At 42.3% G+C, this 18,175-nt stretch overlaps 1 protein-coding gene across 3 annotated transcripts in view; it reads right to left on the reverse strand.

Annotated features, from left to right (window-relative positions):
• Positions 1-310: 310 nt before the first annotated feature.
• The window catches only part of LOC124036434 (FERM domain-containing protein 5), a 113,453-nt gene continuing 95,588 nt past the window's right edge, over positions 311-18,175 (reverse strand). Inside the window, exons 5-15 of one of the 3 annotated variants that reach the window (XM_046351042.1) lie at positions 15,359-15,456; positions 14,249-14,372; positions 8,513-8,600; positions 8,177-8,265; positions 7,197-7,260; positions 6,874-6,965; positions 6,193-6,267; positions 5,580-5,648; positions 5,382-5,488; positions 1,197-1,546; positions 311-1,017 (exon numbers count right to left, since the gene is read on the reverse strand). In XM_046351042.1, the coding sequence (XP_046206998.1) occupies positions 970-1,017; positions 1,197-1,546; positions 5,382-5,488; positions 5,580-5,648; positions 6,193-6,267; positions 6,874-6,965; positions 7,197-7,260; positions 8,177-8,265; positions 8,513-8,600; positions 14,249-14,372; positions 15,359-15,456 (1,204 nt within the window). In that variant the 3' untranslated portion in view covers positions 311-969. Of the gene's footprint in view, positions 1,547-5,381; positions 5,489-5,579; positions 5,649-6,192; positions 6,268-6,873; positions 6,966-7,196; positions 7,261-8,176; positions 8,266-8,512; positions 8,601-14,248; positions 14,373-15,358; positions 15,457-18,175 lie in introns of all 3 variants that reach the window. The other 2 variants (XM_046351032.1, XM_046351023.1) reach the window with 2 other exon arrangements.

Here is an 18,175-nt window from a genome sequence, read left to right on the forward strand (position 1 = left end):
ATAAAACAAAATTAAGAAATATGACAAAACAAATGCACACATTCAAAAGTACTGAAGTATTTAACCTAAAGAGTATTGCACATCTACCTAGACTGGTCCTATTGGTGCTAGTGAGTGTTTCCAAGAAGTTGATCATCAACAGTTACTGACACTATGGGGTCACATAACACCATGGTCACTGGTTTATTTAACTGTATCCTTTATAAAAACTTTAAACGGATTTCAACTTCACAGCTTCTACGTTATACACCTATTGTATTTCCACTAAAGTATAACTTTAAAACAATCCGACAAATTCAAAACGTTCTTCATAAAAGGCATTTGGTAATCATCCCCGACTTACTCAATTTCAATCACTTGCGCTTTGTTCTGATCAATGAAAACCATTATAGATGTATGGCTTGGGATGGATGTTTCTTCATCTTAAAAGGCATGACTGTCTACTTCACTGAACACTTTTCAAAGCTGTATTTATTTCACTTCATTCTGAACCATTTCGATGACTTGGTGGCTTCCCTGATATCCTTGCATCACATTCTTCCCCTATGCAAATGCAATTTATTTTCCAAACAATACATAGTAAATGTAGGCAACATTCATTCATTCGTTGCAACAAAATGTCTTGTTCCTGTTAAAAAATACTTCAGTTCTTTAATTTCAGTTTCTTATTTTTTCGTTTATATTTTTTGAAAAAATAATATACCTGAAATGACCTGAAATTAAAAATTAAAAAAACATGTCTTCTGGGTTTGTAAAAAAACAAACGAACGGTAAAGGGGAAAAAGGGGGGAGTAACTCAAAATGGAGGGAGAGAGAGAAACTCCTGGCACAGTGATTCCAGGAGTATCATGAGAGAAGCTGGGTTCATGGTTGGAAAGGGGCTGCCCTCCATCTCTCCGTAGCTTTAATCGTCTTCTCTAACCCCGAATGGGCTTACGCGCTCTACGGCCTCATGCTCTCTCTCATTTGTTAATGAGCAAACTGCCCGCCCAGCGGAGCTTGCAGGCAAACCACCGCCTGAGGGGACAAAAGTATTCGTAATGGAACTGCTCAAATTCGGGGGTCTGGCGGATATCACGTAAAAATGCAACGTCAAGGTCGGATTCAGTGAGGACGATGAGGAGGAAGAGCAAGACAAAGAGGAGTCCAATGGTCACAAGAAGCAAACGGAGGACACTTAAAACAAACGTATTCACCTGTTCCACTTCGCTGAGCGGCGAGGCTCCCTCTGCACCCTCAACCGTCGCTCTACTGTCTGACAAGTCGCCAGCATCCCCCACCGAGGGAGTGCCTGCCTCCGACTCCTTCTCCTCCTTGATGCTGCAGGGGGCTCCGTTGACCTGGCGTGCCACGGTCAACTCCAGGCTGTGCTCTGCCACAGGGGTAGGCAGCACGCTGTCAGAGGGGCTGTAGGCCTCGTCAGAGATCACCGCCGAGCCCTCGCTGGCGTCCGTGGCTAGGCTGCGGGAGCGCGGCATGAAGGAGTCCCCATGGGACACAGAGCGCACAGGTGTAGAGTGGGCACTGTCACGCAACGACTCCAGACCTGTCCAGGGCAGGGAGTGGAGAGAGAGGGAAACATACTCAGAGGGGGTTTCCAGTACACAACACTACAGTGCTAACACCTAATAAAATATTGAGTTTCAACCATGTGAGTGGATATCAATGTGTTTATACAGTAACATAATGCAATCCAGTTGCTTAATGATGGATCATATGAACATCACTCTGGACTGAACCATTGATCTATTATAGATGAATGTCTGATGAGTGGGGAATGTCCAGTGACAGAGAGCTCAAGAAGCACATGCTCCATACTGATTAGCAGCTTGTTCATTAGTCCCACAGCACGCTGAGCCCTCCCTTGTATAAACCTTGAAAATCACAATGGGTAGGTTTATTTTTCAGACAATAATAACACTCAATAAGTATTGCTAATTTCAACCTACATGCAGGGAGTTATAATTCCCACAAAATGTGAGGTTCATACAATAGCAGGGGGAGAACATCATAATAAATATAAATAAGATATGTGCAATTATAAATAAACACCCCACATAAAGCATTTGGTCATTCTCAAATAAGAGTTTAAAAAAATATAAAAAATAAAAAATATTTACACAGTATTGGTCTCTGGGGTAGCCTACAGTTAGCCTTAGGATGCATTAAAGGTTGCTAGCTGTCACATGTGCTCCCTCTCCGGCCTCTAGGTCACCAGGCTGCTCGTTATGGCACACACCTGTCAATATCGTTACGCGCACCTGAACTCAATCACTTCCCTGATTATCTTCCCTATATATGTCACTCCTTTTGGGTCCTTCCCCAGGTGTTATTATTTATGTTTCAGTTTCATGTCTGTGTGCTGTTTGAGTTTCTTGTTTTGTATTATGTTCTGTTTATTTATTAAAACACTCCTTAAACGTGCTTCCCGACTCTCAGCGCACATCGTTACACTAGCTCATCAGTGATCGCATGCTTACTCTACAAAAAGCAAATGCAACATTTTTCATTATACCAAAAGGATATGCAAATGTATCTATACTGAACAAATCATATCAGCGCAACATGCAATAAATTGAAAGATTCTACTGAGTTACAGTTCATATAAGGGAATCAGTCAATTGAAACAAATTCATTTGGATTTCATGGAGAGATGGAGGGCAGCCCCTTTAAATTCATGGATTTCACATGACTGGGCAGGGGTGCAGCCATGGATTGGTCTTGGATGGCATAGGCCCACCCACTTGGCAGCCAGACCCACCCACTGGGAATGCAGGCCTAGCCAATCAGAATTAGTTTTCCCCCACAAACTGGCTTTTTACAGACAAAAATACTCCTCATTTGAGAGAAATAAGGTTTTTGTACATATGGAACATTTCTGGGATTTTTTGTTTCATCTCATGAAACATGGGACCAACACTTCACATGTTGAGTTTATATTTTTGTTCAGTGTATACTTGTTCAGTGTATATTCTCTTTTTACGAGCTACAGGACAGATGTCACTGCGGATGAGAAAGAGTTGAGCTTGCGCTGACTGTTCCATTCCTCAGACAGCCACCGCAGAAATATTACACCTTCATAGAGGCAGAGGGATATCATCTCCTGATGATGAGGCATATTTTAAATGAAATAATCTCCCTCTGGTAATTTCATGTTTTCATGTGTATCTGAGCTATTGCTGTTAAGCAGGCATACGAGCTCTAAACATTCCAGCTGTATTTCTGCCTTCTTGAATGGCAAATAGCTCAGATAGACATGAAAACATGAAATGACCACGGGAATCGATAGAACATCACTCAGAAATGCTCGAAAACCATATAACATTCAAAATGGGTGAATCTTTCCTTTAATGCTCATATGTGTTCTTTTCATCCATAGGCAGAAAAATCCTCCTCGAGGAATTACAAAATAGAGATTAGGCCAGCTCTGTTAAGCCATGCTGACTGCTGAGATCCTGTCAAAAGCAAAAGCAGGATGCCTCTGTAATGGGTGGCAGTGAAAGGCCATCTTTACTCATTGGTAATCTCCTTCAGTACATCCTAGGATATGCTTGGTTGCAGGGCAGATTGCAAAATGCAACCTATAGACATTTCATTACACAATATATCTTCCGGAGGACATTGTCAAAATCCTCCAAAGGCCAAAATATCGTAAAAAATATCAACCTGAATTCAAAATCAAATCATACCTTCACAAATCAACAGCAAAGCAGTATCACCTCACTAGTCTGTACCTCAACCATTACAACCAGAATAAGAAGACCCATAAACTCAGACTTCCTCTAAACCAGCAGAAGGATAAATGAACCGATGAAACTCAGAGGTCAAGAAATAGATCCAAAGACTGTTCACAAAGGGCCTCCAAGGACCATATGATTTAGAAGATCAGACATCAAAGGCATTTCCATTCTGTTAACATTGATGAGGTGGGAGTGAATTAACACACAGGGAGCTGGTCACTGTAACACTCCAGGAGGGTGATGATGATGAGGTTACCTGTCGGGGTGCTGGACTGGGGCCAGCCATCGGGCAGAGGGGTGCCAGGCAAGATGGGGGGAGGCAGGGGGGAGAGGCTGCCAGGCTCCTGCCCAGTCAGGGCAGAGTAGAGGGGCAGGACGCCCAGGGCCTTGCCAAGCATCCGGGGTCCCAGGCTCAGCACGCGTACCTTTACATCCCGGTAGCAGTGGTTGATCATCCGCAGGTGGACGTTCACCCGTGTGGTGATGCGGATCAGACACTTCACCATGGTGGTGTCTTCAAAAGCTCAAAGCGTCTGTGTACTATCCTGGTGGACCCTGTCCCAGATCCCCAGCGGTGCGCTGGTCTCGCTTTATGTGTTAGGCCAATGGCTGCAGTCTTGGCTGGCAGTATGAGGGCTAGCGAGAGCGACTGTCCTGCTGTAGCAGTGTTCAGACGACCAGCACTGGCCAAGTCCAGGCCCCACCCAGGGCAGTGACATACATGGAGAGGAAGGCCTTGGCTATTTTCAGCAAGGGTATTAATACTACTGTAAGAAACCCAGTCAGCACAGGCAGGGGTAACGGTTGACAGGTGAGAGCTTGTCATAACTCTCTGATACATACAGCACCAGACCCTTTCACTCACACTCTCCACTGCAGCAGCATACATACTGTACTGTGTATTTGGGAGACAGGCAGGGACTCAGCTGTGACAAGGACAGGTCTTCAGTCCTGCTGCTCCTGTTCACCTGAGCCCATGCTGCAGTGTCAGCCTGCAAGGTTAGCCTCAGGGATAGAGGACAGAGGCAGGTCAGAACATGTGTGAGAGAGGAGGAGAAGGGCAGGCCCACCTGCAGACCCCAGGCCCCTAGGGTTCAGAGTAGGTGGACTGACTGATGGCTGCACCAGCTGCCCTTGTACTAGCACTGTACCCCTCGCTCACACACACCCCTAGTGTTGATAGCTCGCACGGAAATAGACCAGCCTGAGTGACACACACACCTGTGACTTAGCCCTCCACTCCCACAAGCAGGGGCATGGCAAAGCTCAGGTTACAGTGTGTGTATATGTGTGTGTGTTCTGGGGGGGGGGCATAAAATACTTCCAAATAGGAGCAAGGACCTGATACGTTTAAAAACGTTTGGATTTAACACCCTCCATTGAAATATCCACAGATTACCTTTAAAACCTTAGACCCAAACTAAAGCATGGCGACCCATTTCCACAACTATCCAGATTACTGTACATGTGTTCATTTGGATACAGACAACAATATAGAGCTGTGTCACTCCTGTCCACATTCCTAAAGGCTCTTATGGGACAATGATTCACCTTTGCCCATAACATGAGCGTGGGGATTGTTATGGAGTGCCAGTGTTGACTGAGGGGAGTAGTGGGTCAGGGGTCAGGTCAAACACTTACCCTCCATGATGGAAATGTGGACGGCTCTCCGGCGGGTGCGTGGAACACTGGTGAGGCGCGGCCCGTGAGTGATGGACGGACAGCTTCTACTGGGAACCAGGCCAGCCCTGTGGAGACACACACACACACACACACTTGTTATCTGAGATGGATGATAAAGTGCCCACATTGACATCTCGTGAATAGCATTGATTTTACCTGTGTATTTCTGGAGGCTCTCGTTTGATTTTGGCACTCTGCTCCATCACTTCTTTCGCCACTCGTCCACTACAATAAAGCACAATAATAGAGCTCCCTGGTGCCACACACTACACAGAGCAGTTCAGTGAGAAGCATCAGTACAGTACACAAGAACTGAGATTAGATTAACCTGGTGAACCCAACTCTCTCTAACCCAATCACTGTCTCCGGACTACACTGCAATATTATTTATTTTCCAATAGATTGAAACACAAACTCAACCTTTCATCATAACATAATGGACTCAACATACTGTAGCTATTTTAAACCATTAGAAAGTTCAGATTTCCAGTAACAAGAACCAGTCATTTTAAAGGTTTCACAGACCAAGTTATTTCCCTGCTCCTAGCACTTCAGCATTCACAGATGTGAAAGGAATGAAATTAAATGAATGCTGAAACATTGTTCTGAATGTAACACTGTCCCCCTCCCTGTCCCCTCTGTGTCCTGGCTCAGGTAAAGTATACTGATGTTACAGCAGGGCCCTGAGGTCCCCTATGCTGGAGAAGCTCTCCAGCATAGCTGTGGGCTATCTGCAGTGCCCTCTACTTACTGTCATAATTTACTGTACCTGTAGCGGAAACGACTCCCCTTGAAGAACAAGTTGCTGCTGGACACTGTCCTCACCTGACTCGACTTCTCCAGCCTGATGGAGGGGAAGAGAGGTGGAGAAGAAGAAAGGAAAGAGAAGAGGGGTGACATCATACTTTTCATATTCATATTTTTCATAATTTCATAATGAATCATCTTTGGTGTTTCTATGTCAAACAGTTATATTATATTTTTTTATATTTCTGTTATATTTCAGTCTTCTGTGATGTATATAAAGTGTAATATTGGGATGCAAACACATCATACTAATTCCATCTCTGTGTGTGCTGCCCTGTTTGCCCTTTCCCTGTCACCCTCATCCATTACTAGACTCTCTCTGGTCATTGTGTTGATGTGTTGCAGGGGAAGGGGACCTCCCAGAGGTAGGGGGAGAGGACACACAATCAGTCATGGCTGAGACGGAAGGAGCACTCATTTCTCTGGAGGAGCCGTGCAGGGTTCACTGGCATGTCCCAGTGCACACTAACTCACAAAAGTTCACCGTTGCCTCACGTCTCGTTCTCTATCTCATAAACAGCCTGACAACGCTGCTCTCAGGACACTTCAAGGTCAGAGGAGAGGAGAGCCCTCTTTAGATAGCTCTCACAGATGCCCTGGAGTAAAGTGTATAGCTATGACTTAGAGGAAGAATAGCACTTACTTGTAGAAGGCTTGGTTCTCCACTCCACATTTCCACAGGTGCTTGCAGGCCTCAGGTGTTGGTGCAAAGTATGTCAAGATGATCTTTTTGTCCTGCACATTAGAAATAAATGTGCAGGAAAATAAAACAACCTAACAGTTTCTCTGTTTTAAGAGTCATTACTATTACTACTGCTGTTTATTGAACACACCGGGCTGTGGTATGACTCGAACATGCTATCTCCAGGGCCTGTTTTCAGAGAGTATTGGCCATAGAACAGTCACAGTCACTGCGCTGCTCTCTATACTGGACTCCCCCAACATATCAATAATTCATGCTCTCACCTCCTTCTGATTTGCATATATATGGAATATCTTTCCCTCGAACTTCAGTTTGGTCACCTCGTTCCTGCCCACAAGGAAGGGGATAGTTACTCACACAACCAACTGCATTGAGAGCCACAAGCTCTTACAAAATGAATCACAACCACTAGCAGACCATACAAACAGCAATGGAGCTCCATGTTTGGCTAACAGAACACATATCTGATAATACCCCAGGTAAACTGGAGACATGGGATGGGAGAATGTGCCGAAGATAAAAAATCTAACAAAGCAGCTGTAAATGCTGTAACATATTGTAACATTCACATGGTCTACGTGGCCAGAATTTGTAAGTATTACAGACATACGGTACTGAATTAGGTGGTGGGATTTCTATATCAGGAGTGAATATCTAACTCATATTTAACTATTACAGACCCAATATAGTGGGCTACTGGCTTAATGAGAGGGGCTGTATGGAATAGTATGTTAGAGCAGCACTCATCCATGTATGTCATTAAGGATTCTTACAGTCACTGCTGCATGCATGATCAATTCTTTGTTGTGGTTGAGAACATGTATTTTCCTTGTGCATTTAAAAACAAGTTGATTTCTAACAGACAGGCCTGTGAAATCATATGCCCAGAATAGTAGCGACTAACTAAGACAATGGGACACCTGTATGCATGCTGGCCCTCTGGTCAGGAGGAGAGAATCAGCTGGACACACTCCACTGATTGTGAATGTAGAACCAGCAGTGGTATGTGGTTTAGGATTATTTATTTAACTAGGCAAGTCAGTTAAGAACAAATTCTTATTTACAATGACGGCCTAGGAACAGTGGATTAACTGCCTTGTTCAGGGGCAGAACGACAGATTTGTACCTTGTCAGCTCAGGGATTCAATCTAGCAACCTTCCTGTATTACTGGCCCAACGCTCAAACCACTAAGCTACCTGCCACTCCAGAAATCAGCATTAGAGCAGAAATCATTCTACTCACCACTTGAGAAAATGAACCCTCTTGTTTCCCTGAAGCACGACAAATCCGAATGGGGTGAAGGCAAGAAAGGCTGGATTTCCAGACACATCCTGTCATACACAAAACAAGTGTCTCACATTGTTATGGCACAACACAATAGACCTACAATAGATACCTGTATCAAATACACACATACATACTGTATGACTGTGTAGATGCTTGTGTGCTGCCATTTGCTTTAGCAATGCATTATCCATTCTACCAAGAGAGACCTCAAAGCTCAAGTAGAGGAAACATGGTGTTTTAATGCAAATGTCTTAAACTGACGCAGCAGTGTGTGAGAATTGGCCACCCTACCTTGCATGGATGAGGATCCACACCATATGTCTCCAGCATCTGGGCTTTCTGGAGAAAATTCAGCTCTGATGTGTCAGGTGTCTGGCCACTGAGAGAGAGCATCAATGTCTGATTAAGAAACTTAACATCAATACAGGTCTATGAAAAGAAAGAGGCAAAGGTAAAATGCATAAATAATATGAACTATGACAGAACTACAGTGCCTTCAAAAGTATTCATCCCCCTTGGCATTTGTCCTATTTTGTTGCATTGCAACCTGCAATTTAAATGTATTTTTATTTGGATTTAATGTAATGGACATACACAAAACTTGTAAAGTTTTTGTAAAGTGAAATTTTAAAAAGTACTTGTTTCAACCCTGAAGGAGCTGCAAAGCTTCACAGCGGAGATGGGAATATCTGTCCATATGACCACTTTGAGCCGTACACTCCACAGAGCTGGGCTTTACAGAAGAGTGGCCAGAAAAAAGCCTTTGCTTAAAGAAATAAGCAACCAAACATGTTTGGTGTTCGCCAAAAGGCTGGTGGGAGACTTTCCAAACATATGGAAGAAGGTACTCTGGTCAGATGAGACTAAAATGTAGCTTTTTGGCCATCAAGGAAAACGCTCAAACTCAACACCTCTCATCACCCCAAGACACCATCCCACAGTGAAGCATAGTGGTGGCAGCATCATGCTGTGGGGATGTTTTTCCATTGGCAGGGACTGGGAAACTGGTCAGAAATGAAGGAATGATGGATGGCGCTAAATACAGGGAAATTCTTGAGGGAAACTTGTTTCAGTCTTCCAGAGATTTGAGACTGGGACGGAGGTTCAACTTCCAGCAGAACAATGGCCCTAAGCATACTGCTAAAGCAAAACTCAAGTGGTTTAAGGGGAAACATATACATTTCTTGGAATGGCCTAGTCAAAGCCAGACCTCAATCCAATTGAGAATATGTGATGTGACTTAAAGATTGCTGTACACCAGCGGAATGCATCTAACTTGAAGGAGCTGGAGGAGTTTTGCCTTGAAGAATGGGAAAAAATCCCAGTGGCTAGATGTGCCAAGCTTATAGAGACATACCCCAAGAGACTTGTAGCTGTAATTGCTGCAAAAGGTGGCTTTATAAAGTATTGACTTTGGGGGGGTGAATAGTTATGCACGCTCAAGTTTTCTGTTTTTTGTCTTATATCTTGTTAGTCACACAAAAATATGTTTTGAATCTTCAAGGTGGTATGCATGTTGTGTAAATCAAATGATACAAACCCCCCCAAAAAATCCATTTTAATTCCAGGTTGTAAGGCAACAAAATAGGAAAAATGCCAAGGAAGGTGAATACTTTGGCAAGCCACTGTATTCCTCTTACACAGAGGAGTGGTCAACAGAGTGAGCTGGCATGATGCTGAACAGACCAGAGAGCTCTGAATAGATGGCCAGACAGTATATCAACCATCCTAGATACAGTACCTCTACCAATTAACATTTAATAAAGCACCAACCATTCAACAGCAATGGAGTAACGTGAGCATCAGCCTGACCTCCATCACAATCAATGGAAAAAACATGAACAGATGCCATTGACCCTCTAGGCATGAATTACTGGTGCATTCAAAAGATCCAAATAGGCACCTGTCCCAGCATTCCAATGATATTTTCTGTGATCACAGAGTCAGGCATGTTGACAGGTGTTTTGTTGCTGGTGAGACATGAACAACCCACTAGAGAGCAGCAGAGGATCTTATCTATAATTATCATTTTAAAGATCCTTTATCTATGAACCTCTGACTACACTCCTTTGGTCAGTCACATCCTCCATGCTGTCCACAGTATACAGTATGTCACATGGCCATGACCAGTTCACTGAGCTGAGTCACTAGACAAAGCACTCAGTAATGGGAACCAACAATAAAGAACCTTTAAATCGACTCTGAGCTAGTGTGAAAATGGCTGATCCATGTTTCAATGTCTTTAATTTATGTAGAGCACATTATCTCACACTAATTATGATTTAAACAAAGGAGAAGTGCCTTGTGGGAGGATAAATAGCTCAGACATTATGACTAAACCATTATCCATGTGGCCTCAACCACATGAACTTTAGTGGCCTGAGGGTGAGTGTAAAGGATCAATGTTGGGAAGTGTCTGACGCAGCCTGTCCCTCTGGGAACACCATGTCATTACAATGTGGAGAATTGGGTAATATTTGGTACACACTAAAAAATAGCCAAAAGTCTGTTGAATTCTGTTATCACTGCACTTTCAACCATTTAAAAGCACACCAATGTTTAAATGGGAATACAATGTCAGATATTTTATTTATACAACAACTTAATGGGTTATCACTGTGTTTGATCTAATAGCATAACCAAATAACCTGAATTGCAGTTAGTTGAGATTACATCTAAGTACATGGTGCAAGTGATCAACGCCATTTGAGATTCTGTTCAGATTGTGAAGATTTCAACATACCCGTGTCCGTGAATATGCACGCGTTCTATGATTACATAAGAAGACATTTATTGTCATTGTAACCTCAAAATGTGGCCGTCGATGTGTTACTCATTTTAATGTTGAATAATGTTTAATTAAAGTTTAATAATAATTTTAGGCTATTTACTGTATTACAAAAGTAATATTGAATTGTGTTTGGTTGACAACACAAAAAATTACCAACATTTAAAGGAGATGTATCTACTGCTTGGATAGTTTCATCTGAACCACTGACTTTATCCTATTCTTTAACATTTATTTTTGGTTGAGATGAAGATGTGAATCCAGCAGATCATTTGTTAACTTGTCGACAAGTGAATATGCTATTTACCATATTGCAAAAGTGATATTGATTGTCTTTGGTAGTCAACCCAACCTAATATCAACATTAGAAGGAGATCGAGCTATCCAAGTAGAAGATACACCTGTACCACTGAGTCAGGATTTAAATTGCAATTTGTCAACAAATAAATAATTGATATGATGGATTCACATCTCTATTTCAACCAAAAATCCAGAGTTCAAGAATAGGACTAAATCAAATCAAACTTTCACTGCACTTTAAATACAGTTTGATTTGATCCTATTCTTGAACTTTTATTTTTGGTTGAGATGGAGTCATGAATCCAACATATTTATTATTGACTTGAAGATTCCATTTGAAATATATCTTAAAAACCTAGGCCTTTACAGTGTTTTCGGAAAGTATTCAGACCTCTTCCTTTTTCCCACATTTTGTTACGTTACAGCCTTATTCTAAAATGGATTCAATAAAATAAAAAAAATCAGCAATCTACACACAATACCCCATAATGACAAAGTGAAAAACAGTTTAAAACATTTTTACAAATGTATTAAATATAAAAACAGAAATACCTTACTTACATAATTATTCAGACCCTTTGCTATGAGACTCGAAATTGAGCTCAGATGCATCCTGTTTCCATTGATCATCCTTGAGATGTTTCTAAAACCTGGAGTCCACCTATGGTAAATTCAATTGACTGAACATAATTTGGAAAGGCACACACCTGTCTATATAAAGGTCCCACAGTTGACAGTGCATGTCAGAGCAAAAACCAAGCCATGAGGTCGAAGGAATTATCCGTAAAGCTCCGAGACAGGATTGTGTTGAAGCACAGATCTGGGGAAGGGTATTGAAAACTTTCTGCAGCATTGAAGATCCCCAAGAACACAGTGGTCTCCAGCATTCTTAAATTGAAGAAGTTTGGTACCACCAAGACTCTTCCTAGAGCTGGCTGCCTAGCCAAACTGAGCAATCGGTGGAGAAGGGCCTTGGTCAGGGAGGTGACCAAGAACCAGATGGTCACTGTCAGAGCTCTAGAGTTCCTTTGTGGAGATGGGAGAATCTTCCAGAAGGACAACCATCTCTGCAGCACTCCACCAAACAGGACATTATGGTAGAGTGACCAGATGGAAGCCACTCCTCAGTAAAAGGCACATGACAGCCCGCTTGGAGTTTGCCAAAAGGCACCTAAAAACGCTCAGACCATTAGAAACAAGATTCTCTGGTCTGATGAAACCAAGATTGAACTCTTTGGCCTGAATGCCAAGCGTCACGTCTGGAGGAAACCTGGCACCATCCCTACGGTGAAGCATGGTCATGACAGCATCACGGTGTGGGGATATATCTTTCAGCGGCAGGGACTGGGAGACTAGTCATGATCAAGGCAAAGATGAAAGCAGCAAAGTACAGAGAGATCCTTGGTGAAAACCTGCTCCAGAGCGCTCAGGACCTCAGACTGGGATGAAGGTTCACCTCAACGAACCTAAGCACACAGCCAAGACAATGCAGGACTGGCTTCAGGACAAGTCTCTGAATGTCTTTGAGTGGCCCAGCCAGAGACCAGACTTGAACTTGATCGAACATCTCTGGAGAGACCTGAAAATAGCTGCGCAGCATCGCTCCCCATCCAACCTGACAGACCTTGAGAGGATCTGCAGAGAAGAATGGGAGAAACTCCCCAAATACAGGTGTGCCAAGCTTGTAGCGTCATACCCAAGAAGACTCAAGTCTGTAATCGCAGCCAAAGGTGCTTCAACAAAGTACTAAGTAAAGGGTCTGAATACTTATGTAAAATGTGATATTTCAGTTTACTAAATTAGCAGAAATGTCTAAAAATCTGTTTTTGCTTTGTTGTGTAGACTGATCAAGTAACATTTGTTTAATCAATTTTATAATAAGGCTGTAACCTAACAAAATGTGGAAAAAGTCAAGGGGTCTGAATACTTTCTGAAGGCACCCTTTGTATTATCTATTTTTAGTTGAATCCTGGGCTGAACTTAAACAATAGCTATTGATGACTTCCCAAATGCTATACACTGTAGGCTTAAATAGCATCATTGATGATTTACTGTATGATTGATAAAGTATGGTTACATTTAATTTGCTCTATTGAACATACCCTTAATAATGACTTTGATAGCAATATTTCAACTATTAAGTCGAGATTTCTCAACAATCATTCTCATGATAACACATTGGCAATAGTCAGTGACAAATATCAATGCTAAGCAAGGGCTGGGCTAAAACCCTGAATGAGCCCAAAGGGATGGCTGTAGATAGATCAACTCTCCAGTAGGAGGTGCTGCCCAGCCTTTTATTTTTTTATTCTGTTAATGGATCTTATATTGATCAGACGTTTCAAAGGTCAAAATTGAAATTCAATATATTTTCCACAAAGATTCCATGTTACAATATGTTGACAAATGATGTTGAAACTACATTGATTTAACCCGTTTGTGCCCAGTAGAGTGTATCATCATTAAGAAACCCTCAGTGATGCTTCATCAGCTAACCTGCTGGCAGAGAAAGCAGTGTGTGTGTGTGCGTGTATGCCTTTGTGTGTTTGTATGTGCACACACTTCATTAGGTGTATTGCACTGCACTCCATGACAGGTCTTGGGCCACGACCCTCATAATAATGACTGTATTAATGAAAGGTAGTTATTGTGCTCAAGAAAATCCCACCATCTTGTCTCTGCAACACCCTGAAATGACAGTGGGCCATTAGCCAGCCTACCTGGTTGTTTCTGCTCGTTGCAGGAATTGGAAGGTTTTCCAATTGATTAAACAAATATTTGAGAAGAGTGTGAAGGAACTAGTTTCCAAGACAATAAGCATTCGCACAATGGTAGTTAGTGCTTTCTCAGACAAATTGATTCATCTTATAGGTGCAGTGTGTGTATGAACGTTCATGCACGTGTGAGAGGTTAAAGAGAAACAGTAGATTGGTCCTTACATCAGTTCTGTCTTGTGTATGTCTGAGATTCGTCGCTCCAGCTTCACTGAATGTTTTGGGAAGAACTGGAATTTAGAACTGTATCCTTCAGGATGCTTCCCAGGGTCATAGTCCCCAATCTCAGCTGGAACACAGTTCATACAAATGATCTACCATTTCACAGCACCACAGTCTAACCATACATGGTTACATACAGTACATACAGTAATATATCTATCATTCACAACATCATTCCATTCAATAAATCATTAAAAAAGTGGATACAGAATATGTTTACAGTAATAACTGCAAGTGTGAACTCTTAAACAAGAATTATTAGGGCTAAGGTGAGTATTTACACAGTTCTACACACACATTACTGGCACCCTTCCCGAGGTGTTGTTAGTTCACAGGCAGCTTGTGCTGTATGTCAGCAGAGCTCTTAATGACGACAAGTTAAACTGGCCCAGGGTTGCTGTGGTTTATTTGTGACTTCATACCACACTGAGCTCCCTCAGGTGGCTCTGACAATCCTTTCCCTCAGTGAGCGAGGACGAGGGGGTGATCAGGCAGCACCTCCTCATGAACAGAGCCAGTGCACCTGCCAAAGGACCTGCCTTCTCTTTCTCCTAACACTGCACTTCGACTCGCTCGCCGTACCCCTCAAACATACAGCCTGCCTGCCTCTCGAGGGTCTTCTGCGTGTGAGCTCCATGCTTACACAGCTAACGATACTGCTGAGAGCAAGACGCCTGATAATCAGGCTTACAATCTAGCATGAAATTCACGTTTAGCATTCAAAGCATTGATCTTACTTATCAGCTGTCCCATCTTTCTTTGTCAGCTATGGTTTTACAGTGTAAATTAGTATGGAGGTGCACGTGTTGTCTGCATTAACATTTTAATTTAATGCTTTTTAGTATACAGTAGAGATCAGTCAATATGGAAGTAAGAATCCCTCAGGGCATATAATTTACAAAGTGATAACTACATCCTTATGAGAAATCCAGGTGTTTTTTTCCCCGGCTGGTATTCATCTCTATGGTGGAGTGACTAGCAGAGAAGTTATGTGAAGGTGCAGTGCAGAGAGTGGGGCAAGCAAATCCAGCCTGTCAGGTCCTGTCACTGTACCTTGCAGGATGAAGGCAGCCAGCATGGCAGCATCCGTCGTCTTACACAGGAGGCGGCCGTGGTACAGATCTCTCTTGATCTGCAGGAAGACTAAATATCTGGGACCAGAACAGAGTGGGTGAAGAAGGTCAGAGGTCATGGATCTCAGTCACCTGTCTACTTTAATGAGATTCATCAACATTATAGACCACACTTATTTTTTAGATCTATTGCAACAACAAGACATCGCCACAGATAAATCTCAAAAGATGTTGGGGACAGGGTTTGGTAGGGGATGCCCTGAGGCAAACTGCTGCTATTGTCGACTGACTGTGTTTCTGTTCAAGCCTCCAGATTAGAATCCAGACAAGACCAGAGCTTCCCAGAACACAGCAGCACTGTCCTGACAGATACAGCAGCTACACTGGCTGCAGACTGAGACTAACACCTGGAACAAAGCAGGTGTTACCAATGGTTACAGTACAGGATTGCCCATTTATTGATTCTGAAGTGAATGTAACACGTGATAGAAACAGTGGGAGAAACGACCCAACGGACCCCAGATTCCCCTGATACCAACTTCCAACAACCAACACCAAAATGAGCCCAGGAGAACCCATGCATGTGAATGAGAAGAATATACACTACCGTTCAAAAGTTTGGGGTCAAATGTCTTTGTTCTTTTAAAGAAAAGCTAACTTTTTTGTCCTTTAAAATTACACCAAATTGATCAGAAATACAGTGTAGACATTGTTAATGTTGTAAATGACTATTGTAGCTGGCAGATTTTTTATGGAATATAGAATGAGGAGTGGGATGACCCAGTGCACGACTGAGCAAGAGGACAGGTACATTAGAGTGTCTAGTTTGAGAAACAGATGCCTCACAAGTCCTCAACTGGCAGCTTCAAGCTGCCTCCCAGTCCTCTTTCTATTCTGGTTAGAGCCAGTTTGTGCTGTTCTGTGAAGGGAGTAGTACACAGCATTGTACGTGATCTTCAGTTTCTTGGCAATTTCTCACGTGGAATAGCCTTCATTTCTCAGAACAAGAATAGACTGACAAGTTTAAGAATAAAGTTTTTTTTTCTGGACATTTTCAGCCTGTAATCGAATCCACAAATTCTGATGCTCCAGATACTCAACTAGTCTAAAGAAGGCCAGTTTTATTGCTTTGTTAATCAGGACAACAGTTTTCAGCTGTAACATAATTGCAAAATAGTTTTCTAATGATCAATTAGCCTTTTAAGATGATCAACTTGGATTAGCTAACACAACGTGCCATTGGAACACTTTGGAGTGATTGCTGATAATGGGCCTCTGTACGCCTATGCAGAAATTCCATTCAAAATCAGCCGTTTCCATCTATGTTTCCAATACACTAACAATGTCTACACTGATCAATTTGATGTTATTTTAATGGACAAAAAATGGCAATTTCTTCAAAAACAAGGACATTTCTTAGTGACCCCAAACTTTTGAACAGTAGTGTACATATCCTCGGCTGTAATTTTGTCATCTAGGCCAGCTTCACAACAGCTAATAGTATGTCACTTAAGGATCCATAGGTGCTAAAAAAATCTATTTCCTTTTCTCTCTTTGGGTGACTCCAGTTAAATGGCTGATGCTGTCAATTGTCTGCCCTACATTTATTTAGTATTTTCTGCTTGCCTTTCACATCTCTGCTGTCGGTAGATTTGGTGAAGAAAAGCTGTGAATTGAAATGAATATTTGACCCATCTCTATCCTCTTCCCTCATTGTGTGGTCTAACCTGTGTACCATATATTGTCCAGTATCGCTTCAGTATGCGATTAATGAGGAAACTATATTGAAGAAAACTTCAGTGTCATTGATTATTTCCTCTCCTTTCACTCTTCCACTCTTCACTCTTACATCATTTCCCATCAATACCCAACTCCAGCCACTTTAATAATGGGAATTGATGGGAAATGATGTAAATATATCACTAGCCACTTTAAACAATGCTACCTTATATAATGTTACTTACCCTACATTATTCATCTCATATGCATACGTATATACTGTACTCTACATCATCGACTGCATCCTTATGTAATACATGTATCACTAGCCACTTTAACTATGCCAATTTGTTTACTTTGTCTACATACTCATCTCATATGTATATACTGTACTCGATACCATTACTGTATGCTGCTCTGTACCATCACTCATTCATATATCCTTATGTACATATTCTTTATCCCCTTACACTGTGTATAAGACAGTAGTTTTGGAATTGTTAGTTAGATTACTTGTTGGTTATCACTGCATTGTTGGAACTAGAAGCACAAGCATTTCGCTACACTTGCATTAACATCTGCTAACCATGTGTATGTGACAAATAAAATTTGATTTGATTTTCCTCTCTCTAGTATGAGGTGGTCTATCCTGCCCTACCACTCTCATCATATCTCTTCCTCTCTCTAGTATGAGGTGGTCTATCCTGCCCTACCACTCTCATCATATCTCTCATCATATCTCTTCCTCTCTCTAGTATGAGGTGGTCTATCCTGCCCTACCACTCTCATCATATCTCTTCCTCTCTCTAGTATGAGGTGGTCTATCCTGCCCTACCACTCTCATCATATCTCTTCCTCTCTCTAGTATGAGGTGGTCTATCCTGCCCTACCACTCTCATCATATCTCTTCCTCTCTCTAGTATGAGGTGGTCTATCCTGCCCTACCACTCTCATCATATCTCTTCCTCTCTCTAGTATGAGGTGGTCTATCCTGCCCTACCACTCTCATCATATCTCTTCCTCTCTCTAGTATGAGGTGGTCTATCCTGCCCTACCACTCTCATCATATCTCTTCCTC

The sequence above is a fragment of the Oncorhynchus gorbuscha genome, linkage group LG01, assembly GCF_021184085.1.
Source record: "Oncorhynchus gorbuscha isolate QuinsamMale2020 ecotype Even-year linkage group LG01, OgorEven_v1.0, whole genome shotgun sequence".
NCBI lineage: Eukaryota > Metazoa > Chordata > Actinopteri > Salmoniformes > Salmonidae > Oncorhynchus > Oncorhynchus gorbuscha.